This window comes from Nematolebias whitei, chromosome 2, assembly GCF_014905685.2.
Source record: "Nematolebias whitei isolate Nwh7 chromosome 2, NemWhi1, whole genome shotgun sequence".
Taxonomy (NCBI): domain Eukaryota; kingdom Metazoa; phylum Chordata; class Actinopteri; order Cyprinodontiformes; family Rivulidae; genus Nematolebias; species Nematolebias whitei.
The window spans coordinates 13,672,061-13,689,153 of NC_056499.1; the positions used below are offsets into that span (position 1 = coordinate 13,672,061).

Genomic DNA, 17,093 nt, shown 5'->3' on the forward strand with positions numbered 1-17,093 from the left:
AGTAGAAGAGAATCCACAGAAAAAAACAAAAAGCGTTGCATAAAGGGGGGGGGGGGGGGGGGGGGGGGGGGGGGGGGGGGGATGACAAGGGCAGTGAGAGTATCAAAGGATGCTCCTGGAGGCACTGTAAGAGTTCTGATGGGGATAGAATAATCAGCAGTTCCCTCCGGTGAGAGCCGTAAACATCCTTGAGGGGTGTAATGTAGAATTTTTCTAAGACGAGTTAAGAAAATGAACGTTTCAAACAAAAACCTCCAGAACATCTAAAACTACGCAATTGTTGCTTTTATTTGTGAAACTGAACTCAAATAAGATCAAACTGATGTCTCTCAGGTTTGTTACACTCCGTTCCAAATGACGAAACCGTGACGGTGAAACTACTCGAGCAGCCTGATAAGGAGAATGGTGAGTTTTCTGATCCACAGAAATACGTAACAATGTATGTGGAGGTAAACATGTCTTCTTTTCTTGCAGAATGCCTCATTAAGTCTCTGATAAATCCCAGGGATGTGGCAAAGATGGAAACCACGTTTGGTGCTTGGATGAAAGACACGGCTGAGCCGAACGATGAGCGGATCTGGGTGGCAGAGCATTTTTCTGGTCAGAGTTTCTACGTAAAGCAACTCAGTAAAGTCTGGACAACGCAAGGTTATTAAATGTTTTCTTGATGTTCTCCAGGCCGAGTGGTGAAGGAGTATAAAAGCATCGCTGCCTTCCAGAATAACAGTGGCGACTTTGTGGATGTGAGGAAGTTCTACCAAGGTTGCGGCCACACGGTCCACAATGGTTCCTTCTATTATCACATAGCTGGAACGTCCAGTGTCGGCAGGTAAGAACAGACGTCTTACAGCCAAGGTCAGAAGCTTTGAACCACTCATCCTGGTTTTGATTGAATTATGTATCAAAACCCACCGATGTTGGATAAATGCCCCCCAGCCAGTGTCTCCTGGACGACAGACTTTTTGTCTCCATCGACAAGCTTCAGAAGAATCACGGCTGATATCCGACCCTTCTTCTGCTTCTTCTTAACAGAAATGGTAGATTCATTTAAACTGGTTGGTTTCCTGGTTTCAGACCCGTCTTTTAATCAGATTGCTCAAACATTCTATCAGGTTCCGGTTGGGTCTTTGGGAAGAACGTTCCAGAAGCTAAATGTCAGCCTGATTTATCCCATCAGGAACCAGTTTTGATGTTTGGGACCATTGTTCTGTTGGCTCCAACTATCTCCAAGCTTGAACTGTCTAGATGTTGATTTGAGGTGAAGTTGAAGAATTAGGTGGTAGTCCTCCATTATTCTGTCTACTTTAGTCCCACAGCATGATGCTACCACCACCATGCCTGACAGTTAGTACGGTGTCCTTAAGTCTGAAAGCCTCACCTTGACTCCTTCAAATGTCTTTGTATCCAAACAGCTCAGTCTTTGTGTCATCTCTCCAGAAGACATTTGTCTTGTCCATGAGGAAAGTTGAAGGTTTCAGTCCAGCTTGAAGGTTTTTGAGCTTCTTGGTTCTCTCAGTCTACAGCGATATAAAGTGGTCTTCACTGGTGGACAGGGACACTGGTGTTCCAGCAGTTTCCAGTTCATGGCAGATTTGGTCCTTGGTGGGGCTTAAAAATGTTAATCAGAATCAGTTTCCTTCCATCTGACAGGAAGACCTCGTTAAGTTAAAAGACCTTCTAGAACCTTCAGTACCCCTATAATGACAGAGCAACACAATGGATTAGTGGTTAGCACTGTCACCTCACAGCAAGAAGGTCCTGGGCTCAACCCCCGGCTGGGACCTGAAATTGTTCTGTGTGGAGTTTTCATGTTCTTGCACGAGTTCTTGCATGTATAGGCCTTCAGGTCCAGCTCTACCTTGAAGAGAGCTGTGAGTTCAATGGGATTTTCTTGGTTTTGATATTTGAGCCTGTATGCATAAATCTGAGAGGAAATCCAAACTAAATTTAAACTTCTGCATCTAGTTCTTGTTTTTAAAACATAATTTGTTGTATAATCACTCCACTTTGAAAAAGTAGTGTCTCAAGCCTCTGATGGGGGATGAGGACGTCTGTTCACGCTGCAGACAAGTCTCTTTCCTTGAGTTAACAACTTTTTGTTCGCAGGTTTGACTTGAAAATCCATCGTCTTCACACCCTCCACGTAGATGATGCCTTGTTCAACAACCTCGCCTATCTGATCCCCAACTCCAAGACCTACTTCAAACTGGCCGTGGATGAAAATGGCCTGTGGTTGATCTTTGCCTCCAGTGTGGACGACAGCATCATGGTGGCCCAGCTGGACCAGAAGACCTTCTCGGTAACGTCGTACATAAACACCACGTACCCCCGCACCAAGGCCGGCAACGCCTTCATCGCCTGCGGCGTTTTGTACGTCACCGACATCAAGGACACCAGAGTCACCTTTGCTTTCGACCTGCTGAAGGGGAAGCCCATCAACATGACCTTTGACCTGAGGTCACCTGGTGGAGTTTTGGCCATGCTCTCCTACAGCCCGAAGGACAGGCACCTGTATGTGTGGGACCAGAGCTACGTCAGGTTGCACGTGGTCCACTTCATCTCGGACGAGTGAAGAAATCCCGCTGTTTGAACAGATCACTCGGTTTGTTGCAGGTCCTCCACTCAAACAGTTGAAAATGATGAAGATAGCTTTGGGGTGCCGTTTGTAAAGTTACACAGTCAAAAATTAACAGCAGTATTTTGGTTTATTTAGCCTTTAATAAGAAAAAAAAAACGTTTTTTTCTTCCAAAGTTATATTTTCACCGTTATTCATACATTTATAAAAGTCATAGTTCCAAACTAAATATTTAATTTACAAGCTAAATATTTAGTTTAGAAATTACATTTTTAGTTTTGAAAATAAATATTTAGTTTGAAAATTAAATATTTAGTTTGAAAATTAAATATTTAATTTACACCTAAATGATGCAGTAACCTAAACATTTAGGTGTAAATTAAATATTTAATTTCCAAACTAAATATTTAGCTTGGAAATTAAACATTTAGTTTGGAACTATGACCTTTATAAATGTATGAATAATGGTGAAAATAAAGACTTCGAATAACTTTTTTTCTTATTAAAGGCTAAATAAACCAAAATATTGCTGTTCATTTTTGACTGTGTAACTGTACAAATAGCACCCCATACAGCAGCTTTATTTAAATTAAATTATATCAAGAAAACTGTTCATTCATACGCAGCTTGTATGAGCCCAGTGTCACTTAACAAAACAAAAACTTATAAGAAGAAATCACAGGTGTTTTACCTTTCAGGGGTCATTTCTGCAGAACAGTTGATGCAGCTACGATCCAAAACCAACTTGTTCTTATAAAACCGTAGAAACATTAAAGCTGCTGCCAGCTGTTCTTTACGTTACCGTGGTAACCACACACCGGTGTCTGTCGCTCCCTGAAGTTAATGAGGCAGACTGAAAAATAAGCCTCAAACAAGCAGTTGCTGTGTGAAAACCATCAGATCTTAAAACTTCTAAACACTGAGGGCTTTAATGGTCAAAAAGGTAAAAGAAAAGTTTTCTTCAGAAATGTATTTATACAATATGACAATAAAAAACAGCTTTCACTTTAAGTTGTAACGTGAATATTTAGAGCTAAAATATAATCTGTGGATGTTTAGCTGCTCCTTCTGTACCCTGCAGGAGTTTAGGAGGAAATCATCCGTCCTACAGCAAACACGGGGTGAAAGAGGATAAAAACACTGATGTGTAAAAACCCAAAAGGAGTTGAGAGTAGAAAGAGTTTGAAACAGAAATTTGTGACATCAGACTCGAACCTGAACATTCTGCAGAAATAAAACCTGTAAGCTCCTCCGTGTTCAGCTGTCATCGTGTAAAAAGTGTTACAGATGTGAAAACAGCAGTTCAGTCCAACTTCCTGTGACCCGTTTAAACTCTGATGATGGTTCTGATGTGAAGTCTGAGCTGGAGGTCCGAACAGGACCAAGTTTTGTCCTTTGTTTCACCAAAATCATCGTGATCCTCGTTATTTTTCAGACTTTTTCTACTCTGTTTGAAGAATCGCCAACAAAAAGTCGCAGCGCTCCGTTCCTGAGCGAGCCGAGCGTTTCCACAGAACGATAAATGAAGGATGCCCACGTTTGATTTAAAGTAGCGTAAAACAACAGAGAGACGGCTGCACATCTTTAATACAACAACGAACTTTTAACCTCAAACGTTACAAAATGCACCCGAGTTTTCTTTAGTATTATAAGACAAGTCTTAATGTTACCAAAGAAATCTAACTTTTGTCTGTCTGTGCATGGTACTAGGTAATATTATTATTATTATGAGGATGTAAATGTTTTCCTTCGTGTTTCTACAGTTTGTCAGATTTTGTGATGAAGCTGCATGAGCCCTGACTGATTACGCCTCCTAAACATGTAAAGTCAAACAAAATCAAATCCTCATGAAATTAAAATCTTTTTTCACGTTTGAGATAAAACTGACCTTCAACTTTTCTTTTTCATTATCTGTTGTGCATGTGCACACATGCACAGACACACACACACACACACACACAACACACACACACACACGCAGTGGGCAGGAAGAGGGAGAAACACAAATCTCTTTAATAATAAATACCAAACATACACTTAACAAAAGTTACAACTAATCCAACAGGTATGATACAAACCAAAAATAAAGAAATGTTTTTATGTTTGTACAAGCTGTTGTTGTAGTTCTTATATATATATATATATTTATATCATTTATATAGTAAAACTATTTCAAACGCTTTACTACTCGGCCAAATGAAGCCAGACATTCATGTGTAAACGACACTTTCTTCTTGTATAAGCCATTTATTTGAAATAAACCTTTAGTGTCTGCAGAATCTGAGTGCAAATCTTAATTTCCTTCATGGATGAAGAGTCAGAGAGAGCGAGGTGAACACTTACATACAGCCGACTGTTGCACGTCTCCCCGGCAGAGCCACTAAACCTTTTACATTCCTAAAATAAAAAGGCAATAAGTTACATAGCTTCACACAGGAATGGAAAACATATAAATACCTTAAATATTAAAATCAACTTCATTTAAAAAAAAAAGAAAAGTACAAACAAATCAGATTTTTTCTTGTGCAAAAACTAGAAGTGACTCTTTCTGCTGTGGAGGGGGGGCGGGGTGGAATAGGACAGGTGAAACATTGAGATCACGTTCACGAGGAGGAAACACATCATGTTCGCCACACAAACAGGCTGACAGGCAGGCGGCGGGGTTGGGGTCATACGGGTCGGGGGGGGACCACTAAAAATTAAGACTGCAGATCCCAACAAGTCGATTCACGAACCACTGACTTCAGAACGAACCACAGCGCTGCTTACAGAGGAGGCTAAAAGGTTCAGCTGTGGGCACAAAATGACGACAGTTACACTTTATTTGTTTTTTTTTTTGTTTGTTTTGTTTTTCAGCTTGAGCACTTTTACAGAGCACTACCAACAGACCTGTGATTGCACCGCGGGACGAGAACAGGACATGCATAGCTTCCCTATGGAAACGCTCTATGGATAATAGAGTTCTTCGATAAAATTACAACAACTCTAGCTTTAAAATCAAGTGTGATACCTTTTGCTCGTAACTTTAGCCTTTGGGAACAACAACAACAAAAATAAAATTAAACATTTGCAACTCTGTTCGTTATTCTGGACATAATTTACAGCAGCAGGAAAAGCACGAACTCTGTTCCTGTTGGTTACAAACGTCCAGGAAGCGTTCTGAGTGTTTTTATTTCCTTCTCGTGTCTTTGGACCCTCGGACGAGGAAGCAGGATTTACAGGATGTTGATTAAGCTGCTGGGAATATTGTAGCGGTCCGGCAGGACCCTCATCTTCAGGGTGCCGTCTGCTCCGCAGGTGAAGATCCGGTTCCCGGGAAGAGTCTCCACCTTCATCACGCCGGAACCGATGTTACGGAAGATGGACTGCTTGGCGTGTTCGTTGCTGAACGAGTGCATGAGGCCGTGGCCCGCGAGCTTCCAGACCTGCAGAGCAAAGAACAGTTTGTGTTCATTTTCCAACTCCATCATATTTATTATAAACCAGAAGGACACCCCGTCACTGAGGGGTCTGAACAATGTTTGTAGTTTTAAAAGATGAGCGGTTTTCTGGACTGGAACTAAACAGAGCACAAAGGAAACATAAATATTTTTGGTGAAAGATATTCAAGTGTGGGGGAGTTACACTGTGGAGAAGATCAGAGGGAGTTATTTTTATTTTTCTGGTCCAAGGCAGAGCAGAGTGATAGACCCTGGAGAGAGGAGGGAGACATTTATCCACCACCAGGTGCGGTAAAGGAGCTGGGGGTGGGGGGTGGAGTGGATGGTGGCCTTGGCCCCCATAAATTAATCATCATTTACTACAGGTGCAGGTCATAAAATTAGAATATCATGAAAAAGTTGATTTATTTCAGTAATTCCATTCAAAAAGTGAAACTTGTATATTATATTCAGTCATTACACACAGACTGATATATTTCAACTGTTTGTTTTAATGTTGGTAATTATAACTGACAACTAATGAAAACCTCAATAACTTCAATATCTCAGAAAATTAGAATATTATTTAAGACCAATTAAAAAAAAGGATTTTTAGAAATGTTGGCCAAATAAAAAGTATGAACATGAAAAGGATGAGCATGTACAGCACTCAATACTTAGTTGGGCTCCTTTTGCCTGGATTACTGCAGCAATGCGGCGTGGCATGGAGTCGATCAGTCTGTGGCACAGCTCAGGTGTTATGAGAGCACAGGTTGCTCTGATAGTGACCTTCAGCTATTCTGAATTGTTGGGTCTGGTGTATCGCATGTTCCTCTTCACAATACCCCATAAAATTTCTATGGGTTTAAGGTCAGGCGAGTTTGCTGGCCAATTAAGAACAGGGATACAATGGTCCTTAAAACAGGTACTGGTAGATTTGGCATTGTGTGCAGGTGCAAAGTCCTGTAGGAAAATTAAATCTGAATCTCCATACAGTTGATCAGCAGCAGGAAGCATGAAGTGAAAGGTAGACGACTGCGTTGACTTTGGACCTCAGAAAACAGAGTGGACCAACACCAGCAGATGACTTGTCCAAAGTTCTGTTCTCTGATGAAAGTAAATTTTGTGTTTCCTTTGGAAATCAAGGTCCCAGATTCCGGAGGAAGAGAGGAGAGGCACAGAATCCACGTTGCTTGAGGTCCAGTGTCAAGTTTCCACAGTCAATGATGGTTTGAGGGGCCATGTCATTATATATAAACTCTGGAACCAATCTCCTTGAGAGGAGCTGGACATTATTCCACTCTGGAGTTGCCCATGGTGAGAGGCGCCGAGCTGGTGTGGATCTACTCTTAGCTCCCCCCAACTTGATGCCTGTGTGTTGAAGTTTTCCCCCGTAGATGAGAGGGTGGCTTCCCTGCGCCTTCAGGTGGGGGGACTGGCTCTGACTTTTTTGTTTGTGCCTATGCGCCAAATGGCAGTTTGGAGTATCCGGCCTTCTTGGAGTCCTTAGCGAGGGTGCTGGAAGGTGTTCCAGCTGGTGACTCCTTTATTCTGACTTAAATGCACACGTAGGTAATGACAATGTGACCTGGAGGGCCGTGATTGGGAGGAAAGGTGTCTTTGATCTGAACTTGAGCAATGATCTGTTGTTGGACTTCTGTGCTAGTCATAGTTTGTCCATCACAAATACCATGTTCGAACATAAGGGTGTCCATAAGTGCACTTGGCAGCAGGACGCCCTAGGTCGTAGATCGATGATTGACTTTGTGGTCATGTCATCTGATTTGCAGCTGTTTGTTTTGGACACTCGGGTGAAGAGAGGAGCTGAGCTGTCAACTGATCAACACCTGGTAGTGAGTTGGATCAAATGGCGGGGGAAGATGCCGGACAGACCCGGTAGACCCAAATCTGTATTAAGGGTTTGCTGGGAACGCTTGGCAGAACAACCCATCAGAAAGATCTTCAACTCGCACCTCTGAGAGAACTTTAACCACATTCCAGCTGAGGTGAAAGATATTGAGTCTGAATGGGCCATGCTCCACACCTCGCTTGTTGAAGCAGCTGCCTTGAGCTGTGGCCACAAGGCTTTTGGTGCTTCTCGCGGTGGCCATCCACGAACTCAGTGGTGGACATCCTAGATTAGGGAGGCTGGTCAAGCTGAAGAAGGAGTCCTATTGGGCCTTGTTGGCCGGTGGGACTCCAGAGGCAACTGAGGAGTGCCGGAGGGCCAAGCGGTTTGCAGCCTTGGCTATTGCTGAGGCAAAAGCTCAAATGTGGGAGGAGTTCGGTGAGGACTTGGATAAAGACTCTCAGTCGGCTCCGAGGATATTCTGACAAACCATCAGGCAGTTGAAGAGGGGAAAGCAGCTCTTTACTAACACTGTGTTCAGTGAAGGTGGGCTGCTGTTGACCTCAACCAGTGATGTTGTCAAGAGGTGGAAGGAATACTTCTCAGACCTTCTCAATCCCACCTGCACATCTTCCATGGAGGAAGTTGAGTCAGGGGACTTTGGGGTTGGTCTACCCATAGCCGTGGCTGTGGTCACCGAGGTAGTTAAAATCTTTGAGGCAGCAGGGCTCCGGGAGTGGATGAGATTCACCCTGATTTCCTTAAGGATCTGGATGTTGTGGGGCTGTCTTGGTTGACATGCCTTTGCATCATTGCATGGACATTAGAGGCAGTACCACTGGATTGGCAGACTGGAGTGGTGGTTCCCCACTTCATAAAGGGGACTGGATGGTATGTTCAAATTGTAGGGACATAACTCTCCTTAGCCTTCCTGGTAAGGTCTATTAAGGGGTACTGGAGAAGTGAGTCAGATTGTTGGTCGAACCTCAGATCCAGGAAGAATAATGTGGGTTCCGTCCTGACCGTGGCTCTTTACCCTGACTAGGGTCCTTGAGAGGTCATGGGAGTTTGCCCATCCAGTCTATATGTGTTTTGTGGACTTGGAGAAGGCATTTGACCCTGTTCCTGGAGGTACACAGAGGGGGGTGCGCCGTGAGTATGGGATTGGGGGCTCGTTGTTACGGGTTGTTAGGTCCGTATACAAGTGGTGCGAGAGTTTGGTTCGCATTGCCAGTAGTATGTCGGACCCTTTCAGGGTGGGAGTTGGACTCCACCAGGGCTGCCCCTTGTCACCGAGGGCTGCCCCTTGTCACCGATTCCGTTCATAACTTTTATGGACAGAATTTCTCGGTGCAGCCAGGAGGGCGGAGGGATTCCGATTCAGTGGCCTCATGATTCAATCTCTGCTCTTTGCAGATGATGTGGTCCTGTTGGCATCATTGTGCCGTGATCTTCAGCTCTCACTGGAGTGGTTCACAGCCGAGTGTGAAGCGAATGGGATGAGAATCAGCACCTCCAAATCTGAGGCCATAGTCCTCGGTCGTAAAAGGGTGGATTGCTCTCTTCAGGTCTACGGTGAGGTTCTGCCTCAAGTGGAGGAGTTCAAGTATCTCAGAGTTTTGTTCATGAGTGAGGGAAGAATGGAGCATGAGATTGGCAGACAGATTGGTGCAGCATCTGCAGTATTGCAGACTCTGTACTGATCCGTTGTGGTGAAGAGGGAACTGAGCTGCAAAGCAAAACTCTGTTTACCAGTCAGTCTACTTTCCCACCCTCACCTATGGTCATGAGCTGTGGTTAGTGACTAAAAGAATGAGATCACGGATCCAGGCGGTTAAAATGAGTTTCCTCCGCAGGACAGCTGGACTCTCCCTTAGAGATAGGGTAAGGAGTTCCATCATCTGGGAGAGACTTGGAGTAGAACCACTGCTCCTCCACATCGAAAGGAGCCAGTTGAGGTGGTTTGGGCATCTGGTAAGGATGGACCCTGGGCGCCTCTCTTGGGAGGTGCTTCAAGCATGTCTGACTGGGAGGAGACCCGAGGGAAGAACCAGGACACACCGAAGAGATTATGTCTCTCGGTTGGCCTGGGAATGCTTTGGAATCCTCCCTGAAGTGCTGGAAGAGGTGGCTGTGGAAAGAGATGTCTGGGTCTCCCTGCTCAAGCTGTTGCCCCTGCGACCCGACTTTGGATCAAGCGGAAGATAATGGATGGATGGATGGATGGATGGATGAAAAAAGTAAACAGGAAATGACCCGGGCCTGGTAGGCCTTCAGAACCATGGAAACAGAGTGGTTTTAAGCCTGTCCACTGTAGATTCTTACCTTCATGTTGCCCTCTGCAGAGCCAGTGACAAAAAAGTCCTCGTAGGGGTCCAGAGCCAGGGCCTTGATGGCAGAGTCATGGGCCTGGAAGGTGTGCAGCAGCTGCCTCTGGCGGATGTCAAACACACACACAAAGCCCTTCCTGCCTCCAGAGATCAGCAGCTGCTGCTTCTGAGCATACTGAAGCACTGTGGCTCCGTTCTCGTGGCAGGGGAACGCTGAAAAGGAGAGGGGGGAAAAGGAGGTGTGAATGCCACAAACCAAAGGAGCTCGCCGGTACAGAGGATTACAGCTTCTCTTACCGTGGACCATGGTGTTGCTGGGAGAAATCAGGGTATCCCACAGGCACACGTTTCTGGAGACAAACAGAACAGAAAGAGTTGAGAAGTAAAAGGAACAGCGATGGTTGGGTCGAAACAATCCTCGGAGCAGAACCGGACCTGTTGTCGTTGGACTGTCCGGCTGTGGCGATCAGGCTGGAGGACGTGATGAAGGTGAAGTCGCTGCAGGCCTTAGAATGACACTGCCAGCTCTGCCAGCAATAAGAGGAAGTCAGTAAGATCATCTCAAATAATCAGAACAAGTAGACCCAACCATGGAGCCCGTTGTGTGTGTGTGTGGATGTTTGTGTATGTGTGTGTACCTTATTGCCTTGGGAGTTAAAATAGAGCCGGGTGACTCGAGCGTTGCCCGCTTGTCTGAAGCAAATGAGTTGCTGAGGTCTGTTCCACTCAAACATCCTGACACTGCCGTCCTGAGCGCCCGTCATGTCTGACACACACACGCACGCAAATAAACAGAAACAACGAAAATCACAGAAATCCATATAATGAAATAAAAAGCGAGTGAAGCGTTCAGTGAAATAAAACGTTTCAGAGTTTTGTTCTAAGGAATAACTTACAATACTGATATATAGGATGAGACGTCATCCTCTTCACGTTGTTTAAATTTCTCTTCATAATCTGAAAAAAACCAAAAAAACATTAAAGTTCTTCTTCGTTCTGTTCACTCATTACTTTCACTCTGTGTGGTGATTTCCAGTCTGTTAGCAAAATATCCAAATCAGCCAGCATTACAGAAATAAAGTGAACATTTGGTGTGGTAGTAGCTGTGAGTCATCCAACACAAACTTTGAGCGCTAACAGACGAGGCAACATTTTTGGTTTAAAACTTGGGCATGCAAGGCAGCGGGCGATATGCATTCCTTGACAAAGTGCAGCTGAGAGATCTTTAGCTGCTTTATAAGATGTGGCTGTAAAGAACAAGCGGACATCTCTGGTAACGGTTTTATCACCAATAAACAAAGAGCTTTAAATGTTCCACTGTAAAAAAACAAAAAGACACTCAGCTGTGAAACCCGACACTAAATGTAACAGAACCAGCCGAAGGTGAGGAAACCCTCTGTCCCGTCTCCACTGGATCACACAGATCATTATCAACATGGCGGGGACACGGAGAACCCTGGCTGACTGTCGCTGTGACGCAAATCTGTACCTTGGGTTGCCGGCTGCATCCTCCCCCGCCCCCCACCTCCCACCGTATCACAGCTTCAGACTCAGCAGGACAGCTGGCTTTGATAAGAACCAAAAACAGCAACTGTCTGCGTCGTCTTTCACTCTGAATCGTGTTTACATTCGGTGTCAGGAAACCCAAAAGTTTCAGAGAAAATGAACTGAAAAACTTGTGATTTGCTGAAAATAGTTGAAACTGAACAGCTAAAGCTAAAACAAACAAAACAGAAGCTAAAATTAGCACACACACAACAAAAAAAAACTTCAAAGCTAAAATGAGCTAATAATAAATCCCCATCCTAAAATATTTTTAAACGTATAAAAGTTACTAAAACCAAAAGTCACAGTCTCCATCATCAAAATGAGCTGAAAGTTTAAATACAGTACCTGAACGGGTCAAAGTTCTGACAGAATTCTGAAGAAGTCAAAACTAAACTATAAACAGGAAAACAGCTTGAACGCCGACAGCACTTACATGATTAACACACGTCGTAACATTATGGGCAAAAATTGTTGTTGTTGGGAGTAACTGGGACCCTGTGTACACAATTTTGTTCCACCTCATGTACAACATGTGATGTGAATGACAATAAAACCTACTTGAACTTGAATAAAATAAGGAATGCATATCACCCACTGCCTTACGCACCAAGGTTTTTAACACTCAAGAGTGTTGGAGATGACTCTCAGCTACTATCACACCTAATTTTAGCTGACTATCTGTAAAACTGAATGAGTTACAGCCATTGTAGTTGTATAATTCTGCTTAGCTGTGGCAGCCATCTTGAATCAGTTTGCTTCCAAATGTTCACCCATTGTAGATGAAGACCCAAAGATAGCTTTGAGTTTCATTACAATGCTTCCAGTGGTTTATGAGTTATTTTGCTAACAGACAAAACAGAAACAATTACATGATTGCCCACTTCTCCTTGTGACAACCCCCCCTTCCCCGCCCGCCAAAAAAACAACAACAACAACAACAAAACAAAACTGCAGAGTCATTATGCTGGTTCTGTTTTGGAGCAAAACAGCTTCGTTTTCAGCTACTAGTTGTGACTGAAGCCTGTTGAACCTGGTAGATCCTGGCTTTGTTATGAAAGTGGCTGATTTTAGGCTATAATATTTATATGTATGTGTATATATATATATATATATATATATATATATATATATATATATATATAAATTTATTTATTTATTTACATATATTTTTAAACTTTTATTTTACCAGGAATACCATTGAGATTATTAATCTCTTTTACAAGGATGTCCTGGACAAATTGGAATTACAGCAACACAGTCTTAAAAAAAATAAAAAAATAATTGAGAATGGTTTTGTACCACGCTGGCCCCCATGCTGGTCTGACCGCTCCCGAGCCACGGCATGGACGCAGAGACCGCCATCTGAGGCGGAGCAAAGGAAACGGAGCTGGCCTGGGCGATGTTGGTTTGAGAGGAACGAGGGTCGATGTCGTCCGAGCTGGAAAATAAAAACATCTAAAGTTTCATCTGCTTGGTCAAAGACACAGAAAAGAAACAAACTTGGTGAGACTCAGACCTTCGAGACTCCTTATCAAAGTCTTCTATCCAAGTGTAGGGCTGGACAGCCACTAACGTGGAGACATCCACCTCCTGGACGTCATGGGTGGAGGCCAACACGATCTCGTTGGAGTTCGCCTGCGAAGGATTAGGAAAGTGGCTGTGAGGATATGTTCTCAAACTCTTCCAAAATAAAACATTTAGTTACAGACGAAGATAAATCATTTGGCCCTCTTCCAGCCCATAGAATTAAAGCTCAATTTACTTTGCAAAGTGAAGGGATGATTAAAGGTGAATAATCTTTAAATTTTAGTCACGTTTCAAACTGTTTGACCTTCATCAATATCTCAGGAGACTTCAAGCTTTCCATCAGACCTTCAGCCTGTTTAAAGAAAACAACCATCCACTGGGTCAACTGGTTTGGTTCTGTTTACCCCACTAAACATGGAGCTGAGAAACCAAAGAGCTGTTTGACGAGCTCAGAAAGATTGTTTTATGTTTAATATGACTCATTTAAGTGGATTCTGACATTTGATGTGGACTCTGACCTGTTATCTGTTGATTCGGACCTGTCTGATGTGAAATCGGACCTAATTTCCATCGATTCTGACCCGTTTCATGTTGACTATTACTCATCTGATGTGGACGCTGCTCAGCTTTCTGTTGATTATGACTCAACTGATGTGGACTCTGACCTGTTTTCTGTGGATTCTGACCTGTCTGATGTGGACTGACCTGTTTTTCATTGATTCTGACATGTTTCACGTTAATTCTGACGTTTGTGATGTGGACTCTGACCTGTTTTCTGTTGATTCTGACATGTTTCACGTTTGTTCTGACCAGTCTAATGTGGACTCTGACATGTTTCATGTTTGTTCTGACCAGTCTAATGTGGACTCTGACCTGTTTCAAGTTGATTCTGACCTGTTTCATATTGACTCTGACATGTTTGATGTGGACTTTGGCAGGTAGATGAGAATGCATCCACAGAACATCCTTTTCAACTCATTTGAGATTTGTGGCTGTAGCTGAGATATTATTTTACATTGATTCTAGCTTGATTTGAGTGGATTCTCACTTGTTTTACGTTGATTCTGACCAGTTTTATTTGATTCTGACCTGTTTCACATTGATTCTGACTTGTTTTACCTTGAATTTGGCATGCTTTATGTAATTTTGACTCGTTTTACATTGATTCTGACTCATTTTTCAATTGATTCTGACCTGTTTTACATGATTTGACCTGTTTTATGTTGATTTTGACCCATTTGATGTTGATTCTGACTTGTTTTATGCGGATTTATTATGATGCTAGTAATCTTTAGTTTGTATCTTTCTAACAGTATGCCATCCTTAACAGAGCTCTCTTGAAATTTTTAAATAAAGGTTAAATAAAAAAAAATAGAAAAATATATTTTTAGGAAACTTCCAGAAAATATTAAAATAAAAAATAAAAAACTACAAAGATTTTTTTCAGTTCTTGTAATTCTGTACAAGCTACAACTGACCTTATTGATGGCAAATGCCATAATGATATCAGACTCCTTGTGGATGATCTTAGCCTTTCCTCCAGGGTAGCCCAGATCTGCCTCAACCTGAACAACAAACAAAAACATCAGTGACTTAAAGCTGAGGAGAGACAGTGCAAGGGTTTGAAGTGAAAGGATTATTGCTTAGACGATTATTAGTAATCAATATTATTTAATTATTTTGGCAAACAGTTGCTTTGGAGCATCAAGTTGTTTCTAAAAGGATTCTTGGTGAAAAGGTAGAACTAAAGAAAAGAGAGTGATATGATCACACAGTTACTGTAAATATGGACAGTTTTGATTGTAGATGTTTTCAGTGATGGCGCCCTGCACCTTTACAAAAGCCTCCCAGCACCAACACTGAGCATGCAAGTTAGTCCATCTACTGCCGCTTTGGGCCCGGAAGAATCATTTCAGCTAGAGAGGAGGGAGGAGTGAGACCCAAAGGGTTATTCTCAAGGGTCGGACGGGAGGTAAATGTGAGCGTCTGTCGACAAGTGTCCTGGTGAGAGGAAATGATTAAATGTTAAGCCTCAGAGTCCAGAGATTTGATGCCAGAACAACAAATAAACAAACAAACAAACAAACAGAGAAGTCACCGTGTGGCCAAGCTGGAGAGGAGGAACTAGTGTTTCACCCAGTTTGGTGCCAACCCTCAAACATTACCTGCCAACCAAAATTGCAGACTACGTTTTTCAACACTTCCTGTATTTGCTCCTTCAAGCTTGGCTTTGCAGTGAATCTCTGAAACAAAAGAAGAGACAGGACCCGGGCCTGGGCTGGTACAGGAAATGGTAGTACCTTATAGGGACTGCTAGCTCCAGCTATGCAGTTTGGGTTTACACGGTCCACATGGTTTTCTAAAGACTACACAACACACAGAGGGAACACAGACGCACAACAAGGCACAACACAAACACACATGCACAAACAGAAAAATAAAACCATGAAATGAAACAGAAATGAAGAGGACTGACAGGACTTTACTGTGTTCTTGTTCAGTAGATTAGACTTTAGACTGAGATTAACTCTAAAGTTTTTTAAGTCCTCTTGATTAGAATGGCGATACGAAATGTGTCTACTTCCAAAACCTGTTGAATTAACGAGAAACTAACCATGAGACATCAATCATGTCACTTTCTCTGTATTTTAACCTGCAGCTAAAGAGACAGGTTTTAATGGGTGGTTGTATTGTAATATTCATAAATATTTGCAGACATCACAGAAGGCAGTGATCTGACTTGCGCTTGATTAAATATGTCTGAGGAGTCAAAGCAAAGATAATTACAGCAACAAATACAAACCCAGCACAGAAAAGCCCTCACTGAACAACTCTGTGTTACGACGGGACGATGGACGAGGAGATCTCTGGTTCAAAAAGCCCTGAAGTCATCAATGTTTCTAAGAGGGGCCGTTATTTACTGGAGCAAAAAATCAGATCAAAGACCTCAATTCAGTCATGGGAAAAACAAAGTCCACTGTCCTTCAGTTCTGGAGTTTTGAGACATAATAAAACTGATCATGTCTTTCTCAGGTCCGAAAATGATTCTGATCTGACTAATGAACAAAATCTTACAACAGATTCCACCGAGTCGTTATTTATGAAACAAGAGCCGAACTGTTGAAGCTGGGAGTGAAAAACTGCTTCCACAGGATCTCAGAGGCTCAGGAGCTGCTGATGGACTGATCATCGGCAGGACCACCTCTGACGTGGAGCATACAGGTGAGCTTTAACACGTTGCCAAGATGGAAAGACATCAGCAATGACCCCAAAGAAGCAGCTGCTGCTGCCATAAATCTTAAAAAGGTCAGAGGTGAATTACAAATTATCTGGAGTCCATCATCCTATAGAGAGAAAGATGATTCACATTTCAGACAGCTCAGAGTCTTCACAGCTGATTCACCCTGAAGGTCAGACTGTACAATGATCACCATCTCATACTCTACAGGTCTCAGTCAGCAGTTCAAAGTTCAAAAGTCATCACTTCTTCTCTCTAAAAACAACATAGCAGCTCGACTTAGGTTTGGAAAGTTTCATCTGAAGGAACCACACTGGACCAGAGGACAGATGTTTACCCAGAATGCACTGCAGCAAACAGCTCCTCCCAGCTATCAGCACAGTGGTGGAGGGCTGATGGCTTGGGATCCTGTCAGTCACTGAGTGGACCAGGAACTCCTCTGTAAACCAAAGGGTTCTGGAGTCAAATGTGGGTCCATTTGTCCAACAGCTGAAGCTTGGACCAAACTGGGTCTAACAGAATCATGATCCCAAACACAGCAGCTGATCTGCAACATAAAAGGTCAAAGAACAGAACCAAGGCACTGCAACAGTCCAGTCAGAGTCC

At 43.1% G+C, this 17,093-nt stretch overlaps 2 protein-coding genes across 2 annotated transcripts in view; one reads left to right on the plus strand and one right to left on the minus strand.

The window, feature by feature from the left end:
• gldn (gliomedin) overlaps window positions 1-2,641 on the plus strand; it is a 5,756-nt gene extending 3,115 nt beyond the window's left edge. The window contains exons 7-10 of the mRNA XM_037696994.1: window positions 334-405; window positions 475-600; window positions 679-829; window positions 2,107-2,641. Of these exons, the coding sequence (XP_037552922.1) occupies window positions 334-405; window positions 475-600; window positions 679-829; window positions 2,107-2,572 (815 nt within the window). The 3' untranslated portion in view covers window positions 2,573-2,641. The remainder of the gene's footprint in view (window positions 1-333; window positions 406-474; window positions 601-678; window positions 830-2,106) is intronic.
• Window positions 2,642-5,403: 2,762 nt separating this feature from the next.
• Window positions 5,404-17,093, minus strand: part of dmxl2 (Dmx-like 2) — a 66,948-nt gene continuing 55,258 nt past the window's right edge. The window contains 9 exon segments of the mRNA XM_037690435.1: window positions 5,404-6,001; window positions 10,170-10,387; window positions 10,472-10,524; window positions 10,610-10,940; window positions 11,071-11,131; window positions 13,022-13,160; window positions 13,239-13,357; window positions 14,728-14,814; window positions 15,550-15,615. Of these exon segments, the coding sequence (XP_037546363.1) occupies window positions 5,792-6,001; window positions 10,170-10,387; window positions 10,472-10,524; window positions 10,610-10,940; window positions 11,071-11,131; window positions 13,022-13,160; window positions 13,239-13,357; window positions 14,728-14,814; window positions 15,550-15,615 (1,284 nt within the window). The 3' untranslated portion in view covers window positions 5,404-5,791.